Genomic DNA, 19,980 nt, shown 5'->3' on the forward strand with positions numbered 1-19,980 from the left:
TTGGTCCTGTCTGTCCTCTTTCCCAATATAATTCCGCGCTGTTTCATTATATTTTGCTATAACAAGAAATATTTCTTTGTTTTGCCTTCATAACTCATTCTCCACTCTACTACAGTTTGCAAAATGCAAACCTCTTGCTTTTATATTTGAGTTCCTACACAAAGTTTTTAGTCTTAATTATTAAAAATTCTTAGTAGGGCAGGGGTAGATAGCATAACGGTTATGCAAAGAGACTCTCATGCCTGAGGCTCTGAAGTCCCAGGTTCAATCCCCTGCACCACCATAAGCCAAAGCTGAGCAGTGCTTTGGTTAAAAAAAAAAATTCTTAGTACCGTGGTCCGGGAGGTGGCACAGTAGATAAGGCATTGGACTCTCAAGCATGAGGTCTTGAGTTCAATCTCCAGCAGCACATGTACCAGAGTGATGTCTGGCTCTTTCTCTCTCCCCTATCATTTCTCATGAATAAATAAATAAAATCTTTAAAAAAAATTCTTAGTACCCTGTACAAGGTCATGTCTTCTGCCCCTGCTAAGAATCATCGTTTCTTCTTGGCCACCTCTGTGACTTTAATACCTCTACCCTCTGTGCTCCTGGAGTGTCTTGCTGATCCTTGTATATGGAATGGTTGCTTGTGTTTTAGTGCCTTTGTACATACATTTGTTTTTCTGTCCTTGAAAGATTCTGAGTTTTATATAATGGCCAAGTTTCAAGCAGACAGGATAGGACTAATGTTGTATTACCAGATTCAAAGGAGGTCTCAAAACTTTACATCAGGCTCAACCTGATGCTGTTGACTGGCTACGGAAGAAGGGCAAACGCTAGAAGAAGAAGACTAAGACGGTGAACAAAGTACCATTGAAGTAAATGTCCTCTGGGGTCTCAGATTTCACCTGAATCTAGCTGATGTTTCCTGCTTTTATTCTCACAGCCCAGAAACATATCCAAGTGTTACATAGCTGTTGATATAGACTACCTTGGTGCGGACAGGAGTGTGGGAAGCCACTGATTTAATCATCTTTCATAGCATCCCAATCTGGAGGTAGAAGACTTTTTCCTTCTTTTCTTTATTCTCCCTCTTTCTCTCCCTCCCTCCCTTCCTTCCTTCCTTTTCCCTCCCTCCCTCTCTTTGTTCATGTGCTGTCACTGGGGTTCAGTACTTGTATGACAATACCAGAGCCTTCTCCCTCTCCCTCTTCTTTTGTCTTTTATAGAGTCTGAAAGAAATAGAGAGGGAGGAGGCAGAGAGAAGGAAAGAGAGATACACCTACAGCAATGCTATACCACCTGTGAAGCAACCTCTCTCCCCCATAGGTGGGATCTAGGAAGCTGAGCCCATTTCCTTGCACTTGATGCACATGTGTGTTCTACCGAGTGCACCACCACCCCAACTCCACAGGACCATCTCTTTTTTCTTACTTTATTTATTTTGGATAGAAACAGAAGTTGAGTGGTCTGGGAGGTGGCGTAGTGGTGAAGCTTTGGACTCTCAAGCATGAGGTCCCGAGTTCGATCCCCGGCAGCACATGTGCCTGAGTGATGTCTGGTTCTTTCTCTCTCCTCCTATCTTTCTCATAAATAAATTTAAAAAATCTTTAAAAAAAAAGAAAAGAAACAGAAGTTGAGAGGGAAAAGGGAGATAGAGAAGAATAAGAAAGGGAGAGAGAGGGAGAGAGAGAGAGAGAGAAAGAGGGAGAGGGAGAGGGAGAGAGAGAGAGAGAGAGAGAGAGAGAAAGAGAGAGAGAGAGAGCAGTGCTGTTTCACTGCTCACGAGTGTCGCCCCTCTGCAGGTGGGAACTGGTGGCTTCAACCTGGCTCCTTGTGCATTGTAATGTGTGCACTCAAGCAGGTGCCTCACCACCCAGCTTCTATTTCTTTTCTTTTTTTATTGGATAAAGAAAGAAATTGAGAGTGGAAGGGAAGAAAACCCGGCAGATAGACAGTGGCAGCACTGCTTTACCTCTCAAGAAGTTTGCTTTCTATGGGTGGGGGCCGGGGCCTCGAACCCCAGTTCTCATGCATATGTACTGTATCCTGAATGCACCATTACCAGCCCCAGGATTAGTCTTCAAGACTATTTCTTCAGACAGCAAAATGGGGACTGTTAAAAATTTGTGTAAAATGTTGACTTGGATGTGTGTAAGCATGATGAAAACCAAGGCACAGCAGATGGCTACAAGAGCCAACCAAACATGGTGAAATTGGACACTCTGGGCTGTGGCCTACCTGGTTTCCTAAGATTTCAGCAATAACTTTCTGCATTCCTGGGAATGTAGATTTGATGTGCTGAAGAGAAGCAGTCCAGGAGTCCTTCATTTTTGTCATCAGTCTGGTTTTTGGTTCAGGAACACAAACATCAGATTCTGTGCAACTGAATATTTAACACTTATCTCTCCAATGAGATTAGTATAGCCTCCTTTAGTAGTAATTGTGGGAATTAAGTGGGGGTGATCTGAGTAACCTATTTCTTAGTAAGAACAATTGTTTTCTCTGACGTGGTGATAAGCATTTAATAACAGTGCTCTTCAAATCAAAAGCAAAGCCCTGATTCATACTCTTTGCCCATTTCCAAGGTGGAAATGCTTTTACCACTGTTGGTTTGGAGTTGAGAAGATGTGTACGTGTTGCCAGTCCAACGCACCACGAGGCCATCCACACCTTTCCTCTTCCCGTCTGTGCTCTAAATTGCTATTCCTTTCCAAGTTATGATTCTAGCCTGTGCAAGGTCTTTCTCTTCAAATGCTATAACTTGTATTATTCTCTCAGTAATCAGTTTACTTTTGTATAATTTATTTCCCAGTTGAGATTATGTATTTCATAATAGAAATACATAATACAGAAAGAGGCCTATTTTGTATTGATTAGGGTGTCAGCTGTCATGCTGTGATAATAATAGTAATAATAAGTATGAGTCTCCCCCCCTCCTTTTAGTTAAGTTACTACTGTATTTCAGGTTCTGTGGCAACATTTTTCATAAATTGTTTCTCATTATAACAGCATAGGAAGTTAGATGTAACCATTCCTATCCTAAAGATGATCTAAGATACTTGAGAATTCTTCGAAATTATGCAAATTGCAAGCAACCCACTATTCATGGTTGCGAGATCATGGTTGGGAGAAAGTGAATGTATTGGGTTTATTTTCTTGATACAGATGAGACTGAGCAGCCTGAGAACATTTGGTGCTCAGAGGGAGGAAATGCTAAGAGGGGAAAACAAGTCTGAAAGGGAGAGAAGGATAGTTCAAAGACCAGTTTCCCATGCTTCACAATTCTAACTAGTGCCAGCTCTAACTGTGTATGTTTGCTTTGCTTGGAAGATAGAATCATAGCGCCAGAATTCACGGAAGTCTGTTTTGGAGGATGCATTAGTCAGGGCATGCTAATTGCTGGAACAAGCAACTCCCAAATTTTAGTAGCATAGCACTGAAAAGGATTATTTTCCATTTGGTGTCACAGACCTATGGGTGTCTGTACTGCTTCAGTCTTCCAGGTTAGAGTTCTTTGATTTTGCCATTGCCTGGGGCCTCAGGAATTCCATTGTGGTGGGCTAGACAAAGTAGAAGGAGAAAGCACATGGCGGGGTCTGGGAGTCATATTTAAAAGAGGCGAGAGGTAGTTAGTTCAGTTCACGTTCTATTGGCCAGATCAGTCTTATGTCCCTACTTCCCTGTAATGGGCAGAGGGAGATACAGAGATTCTGTAAGGTTTGGGGATGGGAGAAGGAGGCTAGTGAAACCAGTGAAAACACAGTTCAGTCTCAGCCACAGAGGGTTACACCACAGAGGGACTTGAGATTTGAGTGATCATAAGCTTTCCAAGGTGTTGAGTTTTCAGAGGGCCACTACCATATGATACACACAGCTTCTAGAAGACACTGGCCTGTGGCCCTCTGATGACCTTTAAGTGGGAATTTTTTCTTCTCTGAGAAGATAATGTGCATTTCAAAAGTTGTTTGGGCCACTAATGAAAGTCAAGATGAGGCTGATTTATCAAACAAAAATCCCTGCTTAGAAATTTAAATGGAAACCTACAAAAATGCCTAGGATGAAAGGAAAAAAAGATACTAATGCAAAAAGGCAAAGGTACACATTTTCTCCTTAGAAAGCCATTGACATGGTTCATATAATTCAATTTCACTTTCTTAATGAGACAATTTTTTAAAAACAAATTATCTAGAGGCTTTCCATAAATGTACTATCTAATGTTCTAATCTCTGCCATAAATGTTGCAATGTTTAAGATGTAAAATCGATTATTTTAATTTATGAACTGGTTATTCACAAAGCCATTTAGATCTCTTTATGACATATAATTCTGGGCTTTTCTCCGGTTTTGGAATAACTGTTGTTGCAGACTCCTGAACAGTGTCTTGAGATAAAAAGGGAGAAAGATGACAGGGGATGGGCATTTTAAAAATAAAATACAACGCACTGGGTACAGGCAACAATTTATGTTGTCTTGCTTTGCATTTATTGCACCAATTGCTTTGGTTTCCTTCTCTACTGGGCTTGTAGTAGTTCTTTCTTCTACTTCTTCTTCTTCTCCTCCTCCTCCTCCTCCTCCTCCTCCTCTTTTCTTGGCTTCCTTATTTGTAACTGCAGATTTTATGGTTTCTTTTGCGTATCACTTGCCTCCCAGAATCTGGCGCAACCGTTTTGAGTAGCTGAACGATTTATTGAGGACAGATCATCTGAAATGTGGCTTAACTTTAGTAAAGCAGAAGGAATGACATAAGGTTAGGTGACTGATGTGTGAGTTTTTGAATTTGATTTGGTTTTACATGGAAAGGTTGAAGCAATGATCCATGTATTCTAATAAAAATCATCAGTACAAATCAAATAAAATCTGGCTTAGTGGCTATTTTCCCACTGTATCACTCATGGCTAGCTTGTGCTGTTACAGACCACATTTGGCAGGCAGTGTTTTTCCTACCACAGAATCTTAAAGTAACATTACAGTCTTCGCTATGTTCAGAAGGCATCTTCTCTAATCAAGCGTTCTACTAATCTCATCAGATAAATCATTATTTTGGACTGACAGATCTGACTTCTCCTGGTCCCCTTCCCTGCTTCTTGTTTTCTCTTAAGATGCCTGGTTATCGTCATTCTTCTGGTCTTTGCTTCTATCTCCTTTCAAACTAACTACATTTCTTCCATTCCTGAGGAAGAGTTACAGCCTTTTACTGCTCTACTTACTGAATTTGTAAGACCAGTTCATTATAGCCACTCAACTCTTGCTGACCGGTTGTCCATTGATAATCATCAGATGGGTAGCCTACTTCCGAGCTGCATGTTTACAAAAAGGAACACAAAAATGCATAGTCCCATGAATTTTTGTGATTAAACTTGGGCAAATATCAGATGATATGCTTTAATGCATTTCAATTTCTATCACAAGAGGTGTGTTTGCAAAGTAATACAGATGTATTTTGACTGGTTCAGTTATGACAGTGTTATGAAAGTGAAAGTAACAGTAGCAACATGGTTTGGGTAAACTAGGGGCTCAGTTTTGTCTGGTAGACGTGGTCTTTCTTGGACCAATCCCAGAACTCTGTTATTTTGGTGATATGGTGTTGATTGTGTGGGTTGCAAGACAGTTCAGAAAGGTGAGATGGGAAATTTAATTTTCAATCATTATATTTAATTTTTTAATTTAAGCAAGTTTTCTCATGGAAACTATTTGGTTACTTGTTAGAATTAGAGGAATAGTAGTAATAACATGAAAAGATAAACATATGTATTATGGAGAATGTTCTTTTTATATAAAATAGTTAACAAATTTCTTTTGTGTTTTTGTTCTTATGTTCTTGAAAAACCTGTGTTAAGTTAGCTCATACCTATGTGAACAACGTCTGATGACTTCCAATTTATACACGTTGACTTGAACTAAATCATTTATAATTAGATGGCTCTAAAATATTCTCAAAAGCAGAACACCAGACAGCATGCTGAGTCTACTGCTAAAGACTTCAGATAGTATCTATTGAATATTTGTCTCATTTCGGAACTGTTTTTGAAGTGAAATCATTCATACTAAACAACTATTGGTACATTCAACTGTGCATATTGTATTTGTGTGATTTTAAATACACACTTTTTTTTTTAAAGCCTAACTAGGTAGAATCTTTGATAATGTCTGAAGGGGAAAATATTTCTAAGCATTTAAAAGTCAGAGGTCTGTTCAGCTTACAAGTGATCTGGTCTTCATCTAAGAGTTAGAGGAACCATTTCACAGTAACTCAATAGTGTATAAAAATGTGTCTCTTATACCAAAGGGCAAAGGTCCACTCTCACACAGTCTTTTCTATGCTTAAGCTTCTTCACTTTGTGGTGGCTTCTGGTTATTTTGTGTACCTGATCTCAAATTGTGGGAATATAATCTTTGCAAAGTTTCAATTTATTTCCCATTTTCACTACATTTTCGATGCCAGTCTATGAAAATCACACGTGATACTTTTCTCCATCCTAAGTGTCCCTTTGATTTTCATTGACAAGTACTGCTGCCATGACATATGTCCTTTTTACCCTGTGGTTTGTAGGATGTGATGGAAAGAAGCAAAGAACAGCTTTTGAGGATAACATCAACTCTAGAATGGATTGTTTAACTTGAGTTCATGCATTGCTTTGATTCACAAGTGTATTGTCAAGAGAAGTGGAAGAAAAATGGGGAAAAAAACCAAACACTATGGTTATCACTGATAGAAATTTAGTGGGGATGAGGTTTGAAGGAATTCTTACCTTATACCTTTTTGCATTTAATTTTCAATAAACTTATACTTGCAAAGGGGACAATTGCTATTTCAAAAGTAGAGAATTCCCACAATACTCTAAGTAAATAAACACGCAGAGTAAATGAAGGGTAGTCCTAGCATGTGTTCTGTATAAGCGGAGGAAAACGTGTACCTGTTGGAATATAGACTCTGGGTCAGATAAAGTATCGTATCAGTGGTAGGTGTTCTGATATTATAAGTAATCCACTATTTCAGAAAATGCACAAGGTACTCAAGGATAAACTTATTATAACCTACTTGCAAATGAGCCAGACTTAAATTACCTCATTTTAACTGCAACGTAAAATCCAAGGGCAGAGAAGCATTAGCAGACTAATTTTTTTTTCTCTCTTTACTTCTACCCTTGTCTTTTCTTGATTACTTTCCAGGTGAGGTCGTATACCTGTGGGTTTGTTTGTTTTGAGGTTCCTTTGGGATTTTGATGTCCAATCATGTTTGGGAATCAAAACCTTGGATCATAAATTACTCTTCCAGGAAGAGTGGCTAGCATCATTTTGAAACTGATTTTATTTCATTACTAAGTAGTAGAAACTTTTTCAAAATTGAGATGAAAGTGAATTTGCTTGGTTTGGGGATACGAAAGTGGTATAATATTGAATTCTTTTGCATTTAGCTTGGTTAGAGTAGCTTACAGGTGACAAGGTGACTTGCTCTTCTTAAAGTATCATTAAAAAATAAATGTTCTTCTTCATATTCCATTATCTCACAATTCAAATGACTAAAATTTTACTACATGGTTGAGATTGAAGCTATAAAGTTAGGCAAAGTGTATCCTGTTGAGGCCATTACATAAAGTAAAGAGATTCCCCCCACACCCCGTAATAGAAGCTGCTTCAATTTCACATTTATAAAGTATTTATTTTCCCTTTTGTTGCCCTTGTTTTATTGTTGTAGTTATTATTGTTGTTGTTTTTGATGTCGTCTTTGTTGAATAGGACAGAGAGAAATGGAGAGAGGAGAGGAAGGCAGAAAGGGGGAGAGAAAGATAGACACCTGCAGACCTGCTTCACCGCTTGTGAAGCGACTCCCCTGCAGGTGGGGAGGTGGGGGCTCCAATTGGGATCCTTACTCCAGTCCTTGCGTTTTGCGCCACGTGCGCTTAACCCACTGCTCTACTGCCCAACTCCCTTCAAATTCATTTTTATGGACCACTTCCCTTCAGATACAGGTGGAGATTTATAAAACTATAAACAATTTGCACATTTCTACAGATTTCCATTGTGTGTGCTTGATAGAAATTTACCTCTTTTTAATTGCATTAGAGAGAAAGAATTAGTAGTTTAAAACAGTAGGAACTACATGTTCTACTGTGATCAAGGAATTAGGTAATCTGGCTTGTTTGCTTAAGGGGTCTGTATCTTGAGACTTTTGTAGGGCAGTATTAAAGCTCTGAGCCTTCTTATTATGCCAATACCCAGAAGATTGCTTTAATGAGAAGTAAAGGGCCTTTTTCCAATTACAAGGGAATAACTGTATTAAGTTCCTGTGTTATGTCAACCTGCTTTGATTTGATTACTGCGAAAGAAATGGATTTATCTGTCAGTGTTACTTAATTAAGCCTTCTCATTGATGTTTTGCAGAGTAATATAGTGTGGTTTGCACATTTGAGCCTAAATACAAAGAAAATTGGCCTAAAACTAAGACATGACCCTTGAAGATAACATGTAAGATTGATTGCTTGTCATTGCCAGGTCAGAGGCTATAGTGTTAGACACAGGTGGAAGACTGGGATGTTGAAAGGATAAAATAAAAATCAGTTTATGGGAACAATTATTGTAAGCAACAGAGACTGCTAGAAAATCAGATGTGGGAAAAGATTTTTTTAAATATCTAAAATTACTTGGCTCCACCAATTCTAGTTAGGCATTTGGACTAGGAGAAGAGTTGAGACTAGAAGAAATAAGTAGATTTGCTAAAGTACAAAAGGAAATAGGAGAAAAAGAAAGCAGTCAGAGAAAGGATGCCATTTGGGAAAAGTGGACCATTGTGCTTATGCAGAGCAATTATTGCTACAAATATTTCAATTAAGCCCTCTACTCTTTTTGCAGGCAGCACAAATGGCACCCCAGGGAGAAAAGAGGTATAAGGGGATAAAAGAAAAGATAAAATTGTTACATGTTTTCTCTTGTCTCTTTTACCCTGCATTGGAATAAATTTAATAAATTGCTTATCAGGTAGTTCTTTCAAAATCAATTTGTATATTTAAATTCATTCATATTATAGATTTTGCAAAAATTATATGTGTAGTTTGAATATGCAAGTATAATTACATGTATATCTCATCAGGTATATTTTATTAAGGAATGAAACATTTAAAACTTGCTGTGTTTAATCTTTTATTTTCTAAATTAATTACATTTTCTCACATTTTGTGATCTATATTTTGTAAATATAGCCTTGAATGGTACCAAACATCCAGTTAAAAATTTTACAAAATTATATTCTCTTACTTTTGATATTTTGAAGCTTACTTATGTACTATTAAAATGTGTTGGCATCTTGGTTTTATTTTCAAAATCTTTAGGTGCATGGGTGGCAGCTTACTTTGAATTGTTCTCCTTGTTCAATTTGAAATAAGTCCACGGCTAGGAACCTTATCTTAGTAAGGTTGATTTTTATTAAACATTTTTAGACTTAATACACTTCATACAGTCAAAGGGAGTATATCCATTTCACATTGTTAAACCCATACATCAGTTATTCATGGCTGTCTCCTCTCTCCCCACTTCCCCTTGCTTTCTTGTTAAGATGAGATCCCAAGAGGAGTAACTTTTCTTTAAGAAGACCATGACTGTGTAGTTTCAGACACTTAAAAATTATGGTCACTAAATATCCATGTCATTAAACACATTTTATTATTTACGTTAGAATATTATTCAAGTTACATTATTATTGATACTTAGAAATTATGTGGATTAATATAGATTTTAAGAAGACTTTTATCTTAATTTCATAACATAACTGATTATTCACCATGAATTTTCAAGACTACTGAATTTTAGAATAAGGAACACTAGTGGTATATGTTGAAAACATAAGTTATTTTGTTACCTTTTTATCGTCTTGATTTTTGTGTCATATAAAAATAACTTTGTAACCTCAGAGCACTACAAAATGCAACTAACCCTATATTTAGATAACAGATTATTTAGTTTTCATTTAGAATACTTTATGTTGAAGTTTAGATAAATAATGCTTTTTTAAGAAACTATTTTAGAAGATACTAATCTAATTTTAAATTGGGGGTTAATAAAGGATAAACCACTACAGTAATTCAACTTTGAACAATTTTTTGTCCAATATATCCACATTTCACTTTTCCTGATGCAGCTTATATATATGTGCTTATGAACTGTAAGATCATCGTGTACTTGACCTTTGCGTTTCCAGGTTTATCTGAGAAGGAAATCCATTAGTGCTGAGCAAGTCAACATTGACTGCTCTGATTTGAGAATGGAACATCCAAGAATGATCTTTATATTTGATATATCTCAGAAAATGTGTGAGAAACAGCATCTCAACCATCATCTTTCATACATTCAGATTTGGGAAATACTGGAAGTTTCTTGTCAGTGCTCAGATGATTCATTCTGAAGCTTATCATGTTTCTTACAGGAACAGAAAGAAGCAGTTTTGGTTGTATGAATGTCATCTACCAGTATCTGAAGCTCTCTCAACTCTTCCTTCCTCTGTACTAGTTCTCTAATTTGACTTCAGATCTTTCTACTTAGGGCTCTTATTATACTGGGTGCTAATGAAAATGTGCACATCCTTAACACGCTCTTTGCTGATGAAATATTTTGAACTCTAAATTCATCTGGCACTGACGGAGAGCATATGCCATCTCAGTTTGTGTGGAGGGCTCAGCCAAGGGTTCTTCCTGGACTAGGAAATTAGTAGGAACCACAGATGTATGCAGTCTGTGTGTCTCCATGATGGTGTGGAGGAGACTTAGGAATGTCTGTTGTTGCAAAGAAAAGGATTTGAGACCTTATAGACATCGATGTGTTTCAGAATGTCTTTCTAGGAAGAACTCAGTTTCAATTTCCCATTACATCTTGAGTGTGTAGAAACTTTCATTAGCAAATCAATATATTTCTATAATAATAGTAATTTATAGACTTTTAGAACAATAAAAGAAAAAAAAAAGAGGAACTTTTGATTATTTTTTAACTTCAGGACACACCAGGGTCCTGGGAGATTACCCTGATGTGGACTGTAGGTATTAAAGGACCAATACACAGTACTATACTAAATCAGCACTTAACGTAACTTTTATACTTAGCTATTTTATTTAAATATAAGTCTGAATAATATTTACTGTATGTTCTTAGCTTCGTCTTTGGTCATCATATTATTTATGTTTTTTTAAACTTTAGTTTCATTTAATAGAGAAAGAAAAATCAAGAGGGGAGGGCGAGAGATAGAGGGGGTGAGAGGAGGCAGAGAGATAGACACCTGCAGCCCTGCTTCATTACTTGTGACGCTTTCCCCCTGCAGGTGGGGATGAGGGGCTTGAGCCTGGGTCCTTGTGCATGGTAATATGGGCACTTAACCAGGTGTGCTATTGCCTGGCCGCTCATCATATTATTTATGTAATACTCATTGAAGTATATTGAAATCGTGAGATATAAACAGGATATTCTAAAGGTAAATTAACTCATGGGACAAATTTAATGCTTCCTGATGTATTTGTATTTTGTAGGTTCTTGGGGAGGATGAGATTTGTTTACTTGGAACATGTTGATAGTTTATTAAATCTATGAGAATATTTGAAAGTTTCTGATCTTTTTTAGTACAACTAAGGTGCCCTAAAATGTTATTCTTATCTTTACATGGCACAATCATCTTAGATTTTAAAGGGCATCTTAAACTCAGTCACCTTTGATAGTTATTGGTTACTGAGTAATTTGCTATGAGGTCAGGTACTGTCCGAAATATCTGACAGGCATTGCTTATTTACTTTAACAACCCCTTGTAGGGGTTGGAAATACTGTACTCTTTTTTCCTTTGTTTGGTTGCGTTCTGGATTTCACTTCTGTTCTTGACCTAACAGGTCTTTGCATTTTCTAGTCTGGCAGATGTCCTAAGGGATTCCAGCTTTTACTTTAATTTTGGCTCCATAGTTCCTTACTATTCCGTTAGCTCATTAGTACTTTAAAGAAGATTAAAATTACTTTACTCATTATTTTTACGTGGTTTTTTTTTTTTGAAAGAGTGTCCAAATATACTTTCCTGACCTATATCCAAGAATGTAAAGCATGCTCACTTACTTTACAGTGAACAGAAATGAGTTTATAGAGGCTAGTGACTGGCTTAGCTCATAGAGCTGGCTCACAGGGCGTGCAGTGCTGGATTTTCTAACATTTGTTTGGTCTATCTGATAGTTTTCATCTCAAATTCCATATAAGCAAAGTGGGATTTGAGTAATCAGATCCTAAATTTAATACATGTGGATGGGAAATGACAAAAATTAAAACCTAAATCTGTATATCTTTCCTCCAAATGGACTGGCTGATAATAGCTCAATCCAAACTGTACTTTGAAAGTATTTTGGTCTGTGAAGTCAGACCTTCTAGATGAGGCATATGAAGAATTTCTCAAATCAACTGAAATGGTGTGGATTACCAGGCTGTCTCCCAAATCAACTGCTAATCCCATGAAAGTTACCAAATCTGCTCCAGCTCCCAGTAAAATAAATCAGGAAAATCTTGAATAGTTGAGCCCAGTTTTGTCTGTGGAATAATAATTTTTCTATCCACTGGCTTTCTTTTCCTTCCCCCATTTTTTTGTCCAGGTTATTGTTTTTCTATTTACTCATAAGGGAGACACAAGAACTAAATATTCAGGCAGCTTCCAACTCAGGCAGTCCTTCATTTGTTATTCTGTTGCCTTAGTAGATTTTACAAACTGGCTCACCACCTAGATGTAAACATTTCTCCTACCCAAAATATTCTCATCTTTCACTTTGTATTGTTTGATTTCAATTAGTCAGTATTGAGTCTACCCAGTATACTGTACCATATAATACATTAAGACATACTTTCATGAAAAAGCTTGTTTCTGTCCTGAAAGGAATGTGTTTAACAGTTTGGTGTCATATGAATATATAGTTCTATGGCTCTTTGTATATTAAGTTCTGTGTAATTAACATATAGGCCAACCACACAAACTTTCATCATTGTGTTTATTATTAAATCTGCAGAGGATACTTTCTGTTCTACTTTATTCTGTTCTTTCTGCTGTGAGGTGAACAGACATTTTCTGCCTGATTTTGGTACCCACATTCGTTATCTTTCTGCAAACTGTTTTAATCAGATACCCATTATCAGTCATGTGTCACTCTTTGCATAATAGCTTTACATATATAGTAGCTCCTAGAGTTGCCACTCCCTTATTGCAAAAATTCAAGCCATCACAGTATGCAATTTATTTTCTAGTTTCCCGATTTCTTCAGATACCTATTTTATGTTTTGCTTTTTATATAATCATGTAATCCTTTGTAAGCATAAGAATTTTTCTAAACCCCCAAGTAAATGCTTATACTCTTTCGTGGACATTTGAGTGATCTTGGCTATGGAGTGAGACAGACAACTCTTGGTGATAGTGATTGGTTGACATGCATTTGTCAGATGGTACCAGTAGAGTAGATGAGTGGATCTCAACCTCCTGTGTATGTGAAAGTTATCTGCTAAAATTGTTGAAAGAACAGTTTTCTTGCCTCTATTTTCAGAAACTCAGACTGGGTGGCTTCACGGTCAGTTGATCAATACTGGATTCTGAGGTTCTGCTTTTCAGATGCATGTCCTCAGGTGCACTTTGAAATGTGCTTGAATAGCTGCTTGCTTACTAACTAGCAAGCCTGGAGAAACTGGCTAGGAGGGAGGATGGAAACAAGTGACATACAGTTACATGTTTACATTCACTGGGAGTCACAGATACATGTGCTATTGCCTTATTTCTTGTTATTGTTAAATCAGCTGCAGCTATACAGACATTTTTTCAAAGGTACAATACACTATATTTAGACATTATAGGATTATTCTAGCATTTGTTCTTAATCTCTGAATCTAGCAGAAAACCAAAGCAGGCAAAAGTCTACTAAAAGGAGAGCAATAAAAAGAAGGGGACAGGAAGGAAGGTACAGGCAGAATGAGGTCAGGAAGTGAGAAAATGGGAATGGGAAAGGAAGGGAAAAGACCAATCAGATCTGATTGGTTAGAAATTGTATCTATGTAGAAGCCCAGCCAGTATTTAACCTGTTTTGGAAAAGCTAGACTTCCAGTGTTTTTAATTAGTGGATTGCTCCTTTTTGAAACTGCCCAGTTGGGAATACTCAAGTTTTGATGTGTTTTATCTGCTTGCTAATTAGCAGGCTGCTTGGGTGACCATAGATTTCCTTTATTTGTGAGCAGAAGATGCATATGGAAATCTCTTGAAGTAGTCCATCTCTAGGCTGAGTAAGATGCTTAAGCCACTGTATATTTAGTAATAGTTTATGCTGTGTTATAAATTAAACTCATACACATTTATTTGCCATCTTGGTTCTTCACTCCCTTCTCCTCACGCAAATATGATTTTCTTTCTAACATAGGAGACTTATTTCACAGTATTCTTGGTCTCTGTTCACTTAGTGCAAGTTGTCCCCTACTCAGCCCAAGTACAGCATCTCCAGATTTTGCCAAATACCTTCCCACAACCATAATTTCCCTTCATTAGAGAAATAGAAACACTGGCCCTTTCGTCCTCCTAGGCCTACTCAACAAATTTAAAACTCTGTTTGAAAATAACCCAAATATTAAATTAAAATGGACCCAACAGTGTGAAATCTTAATGGTAGAGTCATTTCTGTTGCCTTAATATATTTTTGGACAAATAAGATTGAAAGGAATCCTCTCATCTATCCATGCTGGCAATTCTAGGCAAAAAGGAAGTCAGAATGTGTCAGACTTCTGAAAACCTGAAGTGGATGGGAAATTTTGTTATTCATTTTTTTTTTTTTTGCCTCCAGGGTTATTGCTGGGGTTGGGTGCCTACATTACGAATCTACTGCTCCTGTAGACCATTTTCCCCCATTTTTTCTGTTGTCCTTGTTATGCTTGTTGTAGTTATTATTGTTATTGTTGTCATAGCTATTGCTGGATAGGACTGAAAGAAATCAAGAGAGGAGGGGAAGACAGAGAGGGGGAGAGAAAGATAAATACCTGCAGACCTGCTTCACTGCCTGTGAAGCGACTCCCCTGCAGGTGGGGAACTGGGGGCTTGAACGGGGATCCATCCTTATGCCGGTCCTTGCACTTTGCGCTTAACCCGCTGCACTACCTCCTGACTCCCTGTTATTTATGTTTTATTTGGCTGGGAATGTTATATTTTATTTGCTTGTTAAGGATGAAGAAAAACATACAGTCTACCAAAGTTTTACAACTTTCTTCTTGCACTTAAATTCAATATTCACCAGGTAGACCTTGTGTTGTATTGTTAAACAGCAGATTTTGGAAAAATATTGCACTTTCTTGCCAAACTAGATGTGTACTCTCTAGAGCTTTCTTAACACCTTTAAAGCTCACAGTCACTGATTTTGACTAGCCACATGGGACATTTGTTTGCTTTGTCTTCTGATGTAACCCAAATATTTGTTTTAAAAGAGAGAATTCAAGTTTAGTGGTAATAGCTGCTTTTTCTTATTTCTCTTCCATCTCTTAAGATAGTCCAAAAACACCATGTACTCCACAGTATCCAAAAGTAAATCAAGTAATTGTACTGTGATTACTTCTGCTGATAATAAAATAGCAGTAATAAGAGGAATGACAGTAGTGCAGTAAGAGAATAAACAGTATCAGTACAATGTTAGGAAACACAATAAATGGTATTATGTCTCCTGAACCAAAGTTTCACACCGCCCCCTCCACTTCTGTCAGAGGAAGTCGGTGATGGCCGTCTGTTATCAACCATGATCAAAATAATTGAACAGTGGAACTTTTTATATTTATAAAATTGCTTTTATCAAAAATCTCAAAGCCATTTCTAAATATGATATGTCTGATCTTCAGAACAGTTTTATGTTGTAAGTAATGACTCTGTTGACTTAGCTGTCATATGCTGCATCCTGAGTATATGTTTTTTAAGAATTGAATGAGCACTTGGTAAACTGGTCAGCATTAGACCTTCATCATTGGCAGGGTTTACAAGAACTCCAGTTTTCTCGTTCATGGCGCTACACCATCATGTAACAAAATAAAACATTGCTTTAAAAGCTTTCATCTCATTAGGAATTATAAATCGATCGTTTTCACCCTTCCCCAAATGTAACTCAGAAAAAGTGCTGCAAACGGGGTGGGGGTAGATAGCATAGTGGTTATGCAAACAGACTCTCATGCCTGAGGCTCCAAAGTCCCAGGTTCAATCCCCCGCACCACCATATGCCAGAGCTGAGCAGTGCTATGGTTAAAATTAATTAATTAATTAATTTAAAAATGCTGCCAACTTAAGAAAGGTAGAAAACATTTTAATATTCTTTGACGGCGGTCATAAACATAGAGTACTGAAGACCATTTATATCTTACGTACATTGTTTCAGTGCTGTTGTCTGCTGTGATAAACTGGGCTACATAACATGAAGTGTCCTAGAGTTATATGGATATTGCCAGTAGTTGTGTGGATATTTACCATAGGCTGGCTCACTTGGTATTCACGCTGTGTTTGTGTATCTTTTAAACTTATTTTGTCCAAATTTTTTTCAATAAGGCTTTAAGTGCAGTTTTATGTCTGTAAAAATTTAGGCTCTGACGTTGGGAAGGATGGAAATAATTTTATGTTCATACCTCCGGTTCCTGAGGGTCCACTTCATTTCTGCTGTGAATTTAAATGAGTTAATTTAAGTGGATGGGTCAGAAGCCACTATCATTGTAGTAGCCTTGTGCCTGATTCTTAATTAAAGGCAACAGGAGATTAATTTGAAACATTAATTTAAAAGTGCACATACAAAGGAAAAAAAACTGCTGTTAGAATGCCTAAAGAACTTTCCTCTTGTCCCTAGATGTAGAAGACAGAAGTAGCTCAGGGTCCTGGGGGAATGGAGGACATCCAAGCCCGTCCAGGGTAAGTATATCTAATCCTTTTTTGTTTTTTTTTCCCCCACAGCCAGACATTCCATATATGTAAATTGACAAACCGAGGGTGAGATTCTCTGATACACACACATCTGACAGATAACATATACATACTTCCTGATGTGTGTGTGTGTGTATGCTTAATGAAGTGAAGCTTGTTGTTGGAGTTTTTCCCCCATTCCTTTATTGGGTGTGATTGGCACCTATTCTACTTGTGCTATAACCAGAAGACAACTTCATCCTTAAATGTTTGCTCATTCTTTGCAAAAAAACTGTGTGTTGTAGATGGCACAATTAATTATTATTATTTTTTAAAGATCTCATATATTCCTGTAAAGTATGTTTTACATAGATCCTGAGTAAATCTGAAAACATAGTATATCTTCCTAATATAATCTACACAGTCAACTTGAGTTGATCTAACTTTGTAAATCTTTCACAATTCCATTAAGGATGGCTTTGGTCACTAGTTAGGTTCATTCATTTATTTGGTTTCAATTTTTACTTTTTTCTCTCCACCATCATACATTAGTTGTTCATTTGGATATAGTGAGGGAGAAATTGAAAGGGCTGGGGAGGAGTTGCTGAGCCCTGTGTGATTGCACATGCCACTTAATGTCTTTCTTTAGCCATCATTTTTCTAAAATGTAAAATGAAGAAGTAGGACTGAAGGGTCTTTTTTCCCTTTAGATTTGTATGGTTTTATATGCAATTACTGTGTTTTAATAGTGATTTAAAAGATTATAAGATACAGAGGTATAATTCCACATCATAAAATATAGAGGTATAATCCATACCACTCCCATCACCAAAGTTCTATGCCCCCACTCCAGTGGTAACCACCACAGTTCTCCCAAGGTCATAGTTATGAGTTAACTACATATATGTGAATGTGTGATATAGTGCCTCCAGGGTTATTGCTGGGGCTCCATTGCTCCTGGAGACCATTTTTTTCTCTTTTCTTGCCCTTGTTTATAATTTTGTTGTTGTTATTATTATTGTTGTTGCTGTCATTGTTGGATAGGACAGATAGAAATCGAGAGAGGAGGGGAAGCCAGAGAAAGGGAGAGAAAGACATCTGCAGACCTGCTTCACCACTTGTGAAGTAACCCCATTGCTGGTGGGGAGCCAGGGACTCGATCTGGGATCCTTGTGCTGGTCCTTTCACTTCGTGCCATGTGCACTTAAGTCGCTGTGCTACCGCCCGGCCCCCTATATATGATTTTTTTTTTAATTTATGATTTTTTTTTTTGTTCTCTGTATTCCACTTATGAGTGAAATCATCTATTTGTCTTTCACTTCCTTACTCCACTAACCATTATCACTACCAATCACATCCTTTTAGTGCTGGAGGGTACATTATACTTTTTACTCTTGAAATCTTGAGTGAGTGGTGCTCCATTTGGTATATGTCCTGCAAGTTTCTTTTGTATTTATAAGATTCAGATTGGTAATTTTTAACCATTGGTTAACTCCTCCCCAGCTCTAAGATTCTTAATAGAGTCATCTCCCTGCACCCCCCCCAATATTTTAAAATTTTAATTAGGAAAACAAAAAGCCACACACCAGAGAAGCACAAGGGGCATTTGGCATAGATAGCTGAGCTTATGTGGAAGCAGATGCACGTTTTTATTCACTTCTAAAGCCCTGTCTTCACTTGTGTTCTCAGCCACGCCTATACCTATTAGAACTCCTGGGTGTCCTTTCTTTGTCCTCTTCCCTTTGAAAAAAAGAGAAGGAGCACCTGAGCTTGACTCTGTTAGGTGTTCTCCAGATTTTCTTCCCTCTCAGTATAAAAACAAAGATTACTGGTCACTAATGTTTCAAGTCCTAGTAGAACTTGGGCTCAGAGTCTTCTCTAAAATATTGATGCTCATCTAAATAAAGATGATCATCTTTCCCTAATATTTTCCCTTCTGGAAATGTGGGTGAAAAATTCTTTTTTGGGGTACAGAATAAAAAGCTCTGGCTTCTGAAATTCCTTCTGCATGGACATGGGTGTTGGCCAGTTAGTTTGACACCCCCAGCCTGTCTCCATCCTTCCCACTAGGGTAGGGCTCTGAAGAGCTGAGTTTCTTGGATACGTTAGCAAGGATGTCTGCCTAGGGAAGTCAGGGTGGGATCTTAACAGCATCTGGAAATTTGTGGCTGAGGCAGATGTCTTCTCTGTGGTTTGATAAAGTTTGCTAAATTCTGTTGTTGTCGGTCTTTATTTTGATGGAACAACTCGGTATCTGCCTTTATTCCGTGATCAAGCCTCCTGGATGTTTCTGTAACTAGTCTTTCATAAAATAATTTCTAGTTTATAACAGCCTTGTATGTTGTTTTATCCGGGCTGGCTTCATGGGCGGGTAACAGAGACGAACAGAGACATGTGGCTTGGGCCGGGAAGCTGTATTTCTTTATTCACGAACAACGATTCATAAACTAACCCAAACTAATCACCAAACAGAACTCTCCTGCATCCTTCTCACATGGCAGCACCAAGAAGTCTCAAACTCTCGAATTCTGTCGGGGTTTCTTGGGGCAGGGACAAGCGGGCCAGCGAAACTAGCAGGACTAAACCAACTTTCCTGGCAGGGGGAGAGCTAGACCAAACCAATGTAAAGCATACAACAATTCCCCCTTTTCTTTTTAACTAAATGACCACAGTATCAGGGGTGTGGGGTGAACAGAAACCTATATCGTACAGGCATTTTCAAAAAAGAAACTGGCACAAACATGGAGAAACATGTAAGCGAGTAACAAGAACCAGTGTGCTGCCAAGGGAAGGCCTGAGGGGGCCATTTTTTGCCTCTGTGGGCAAAACTTTATCAGCAAAAAAAAAAAAAAAACATTTCCTGCCTCTGGGGGGCGTACTTGCCTCGACGGGCATTTTATAGTATGGGGGCGGGGAATGGCCTAGAGTCCCAAAGGCAGCTGGCTGCAGTCAGTGTTTGAGAAATATACCAGTGAGTCCAATAGCTTTTTTTTTTTTAATATACACAGGGTACCCCCAATTAAAAATAGACTTATCACACATGACAGAACTATTCTCTCTTCCCTGTCTCCAGCCATGTAGAGGAAGCATTATGTAAGGAGAAC

General features: G+C 37.7%; 1 protein-coding gene across 12 annotated transcripts in view; it reads left to right on the forward strand.

Annotated features, from left to right (window-relative positions):
• TCF4 (transcription factor 4) overlaps positions 1 to 19,980 on the forward strand; it is a 394,278-nt gene that overhangs the window by 110,467 nt on the left and 263,831 nt on the right. For all 12 annotated transcript variants that reach the window (XM_060173921.1, XM_060173925.1, XM_060173922.1 and 9 more), the window contains one exon: positions 16,824 to 16,885. In XM_060173921.1, the coding sequence (XP_060029904.1) occupies positions 16,824 to 16,885 (62 nt within the window). The remainder of the gene's footprint in view (positions 1 to 16,823; positions 16,886 to 19,980) is intronic.

This window comes from Erinaceus europaeus, chromosome 15, assembly GCF_950295315.1.
Source record: "Erinaceus europaeus chromosome 15, mEriEur2.1, whole genome shotgun sequence".
NCBI lineage: Eukaryota > Metazoa > Chordata > Mammalia > Eulipotyphla > Erinaceidae > Erinaceus > Erinaceus europaeus.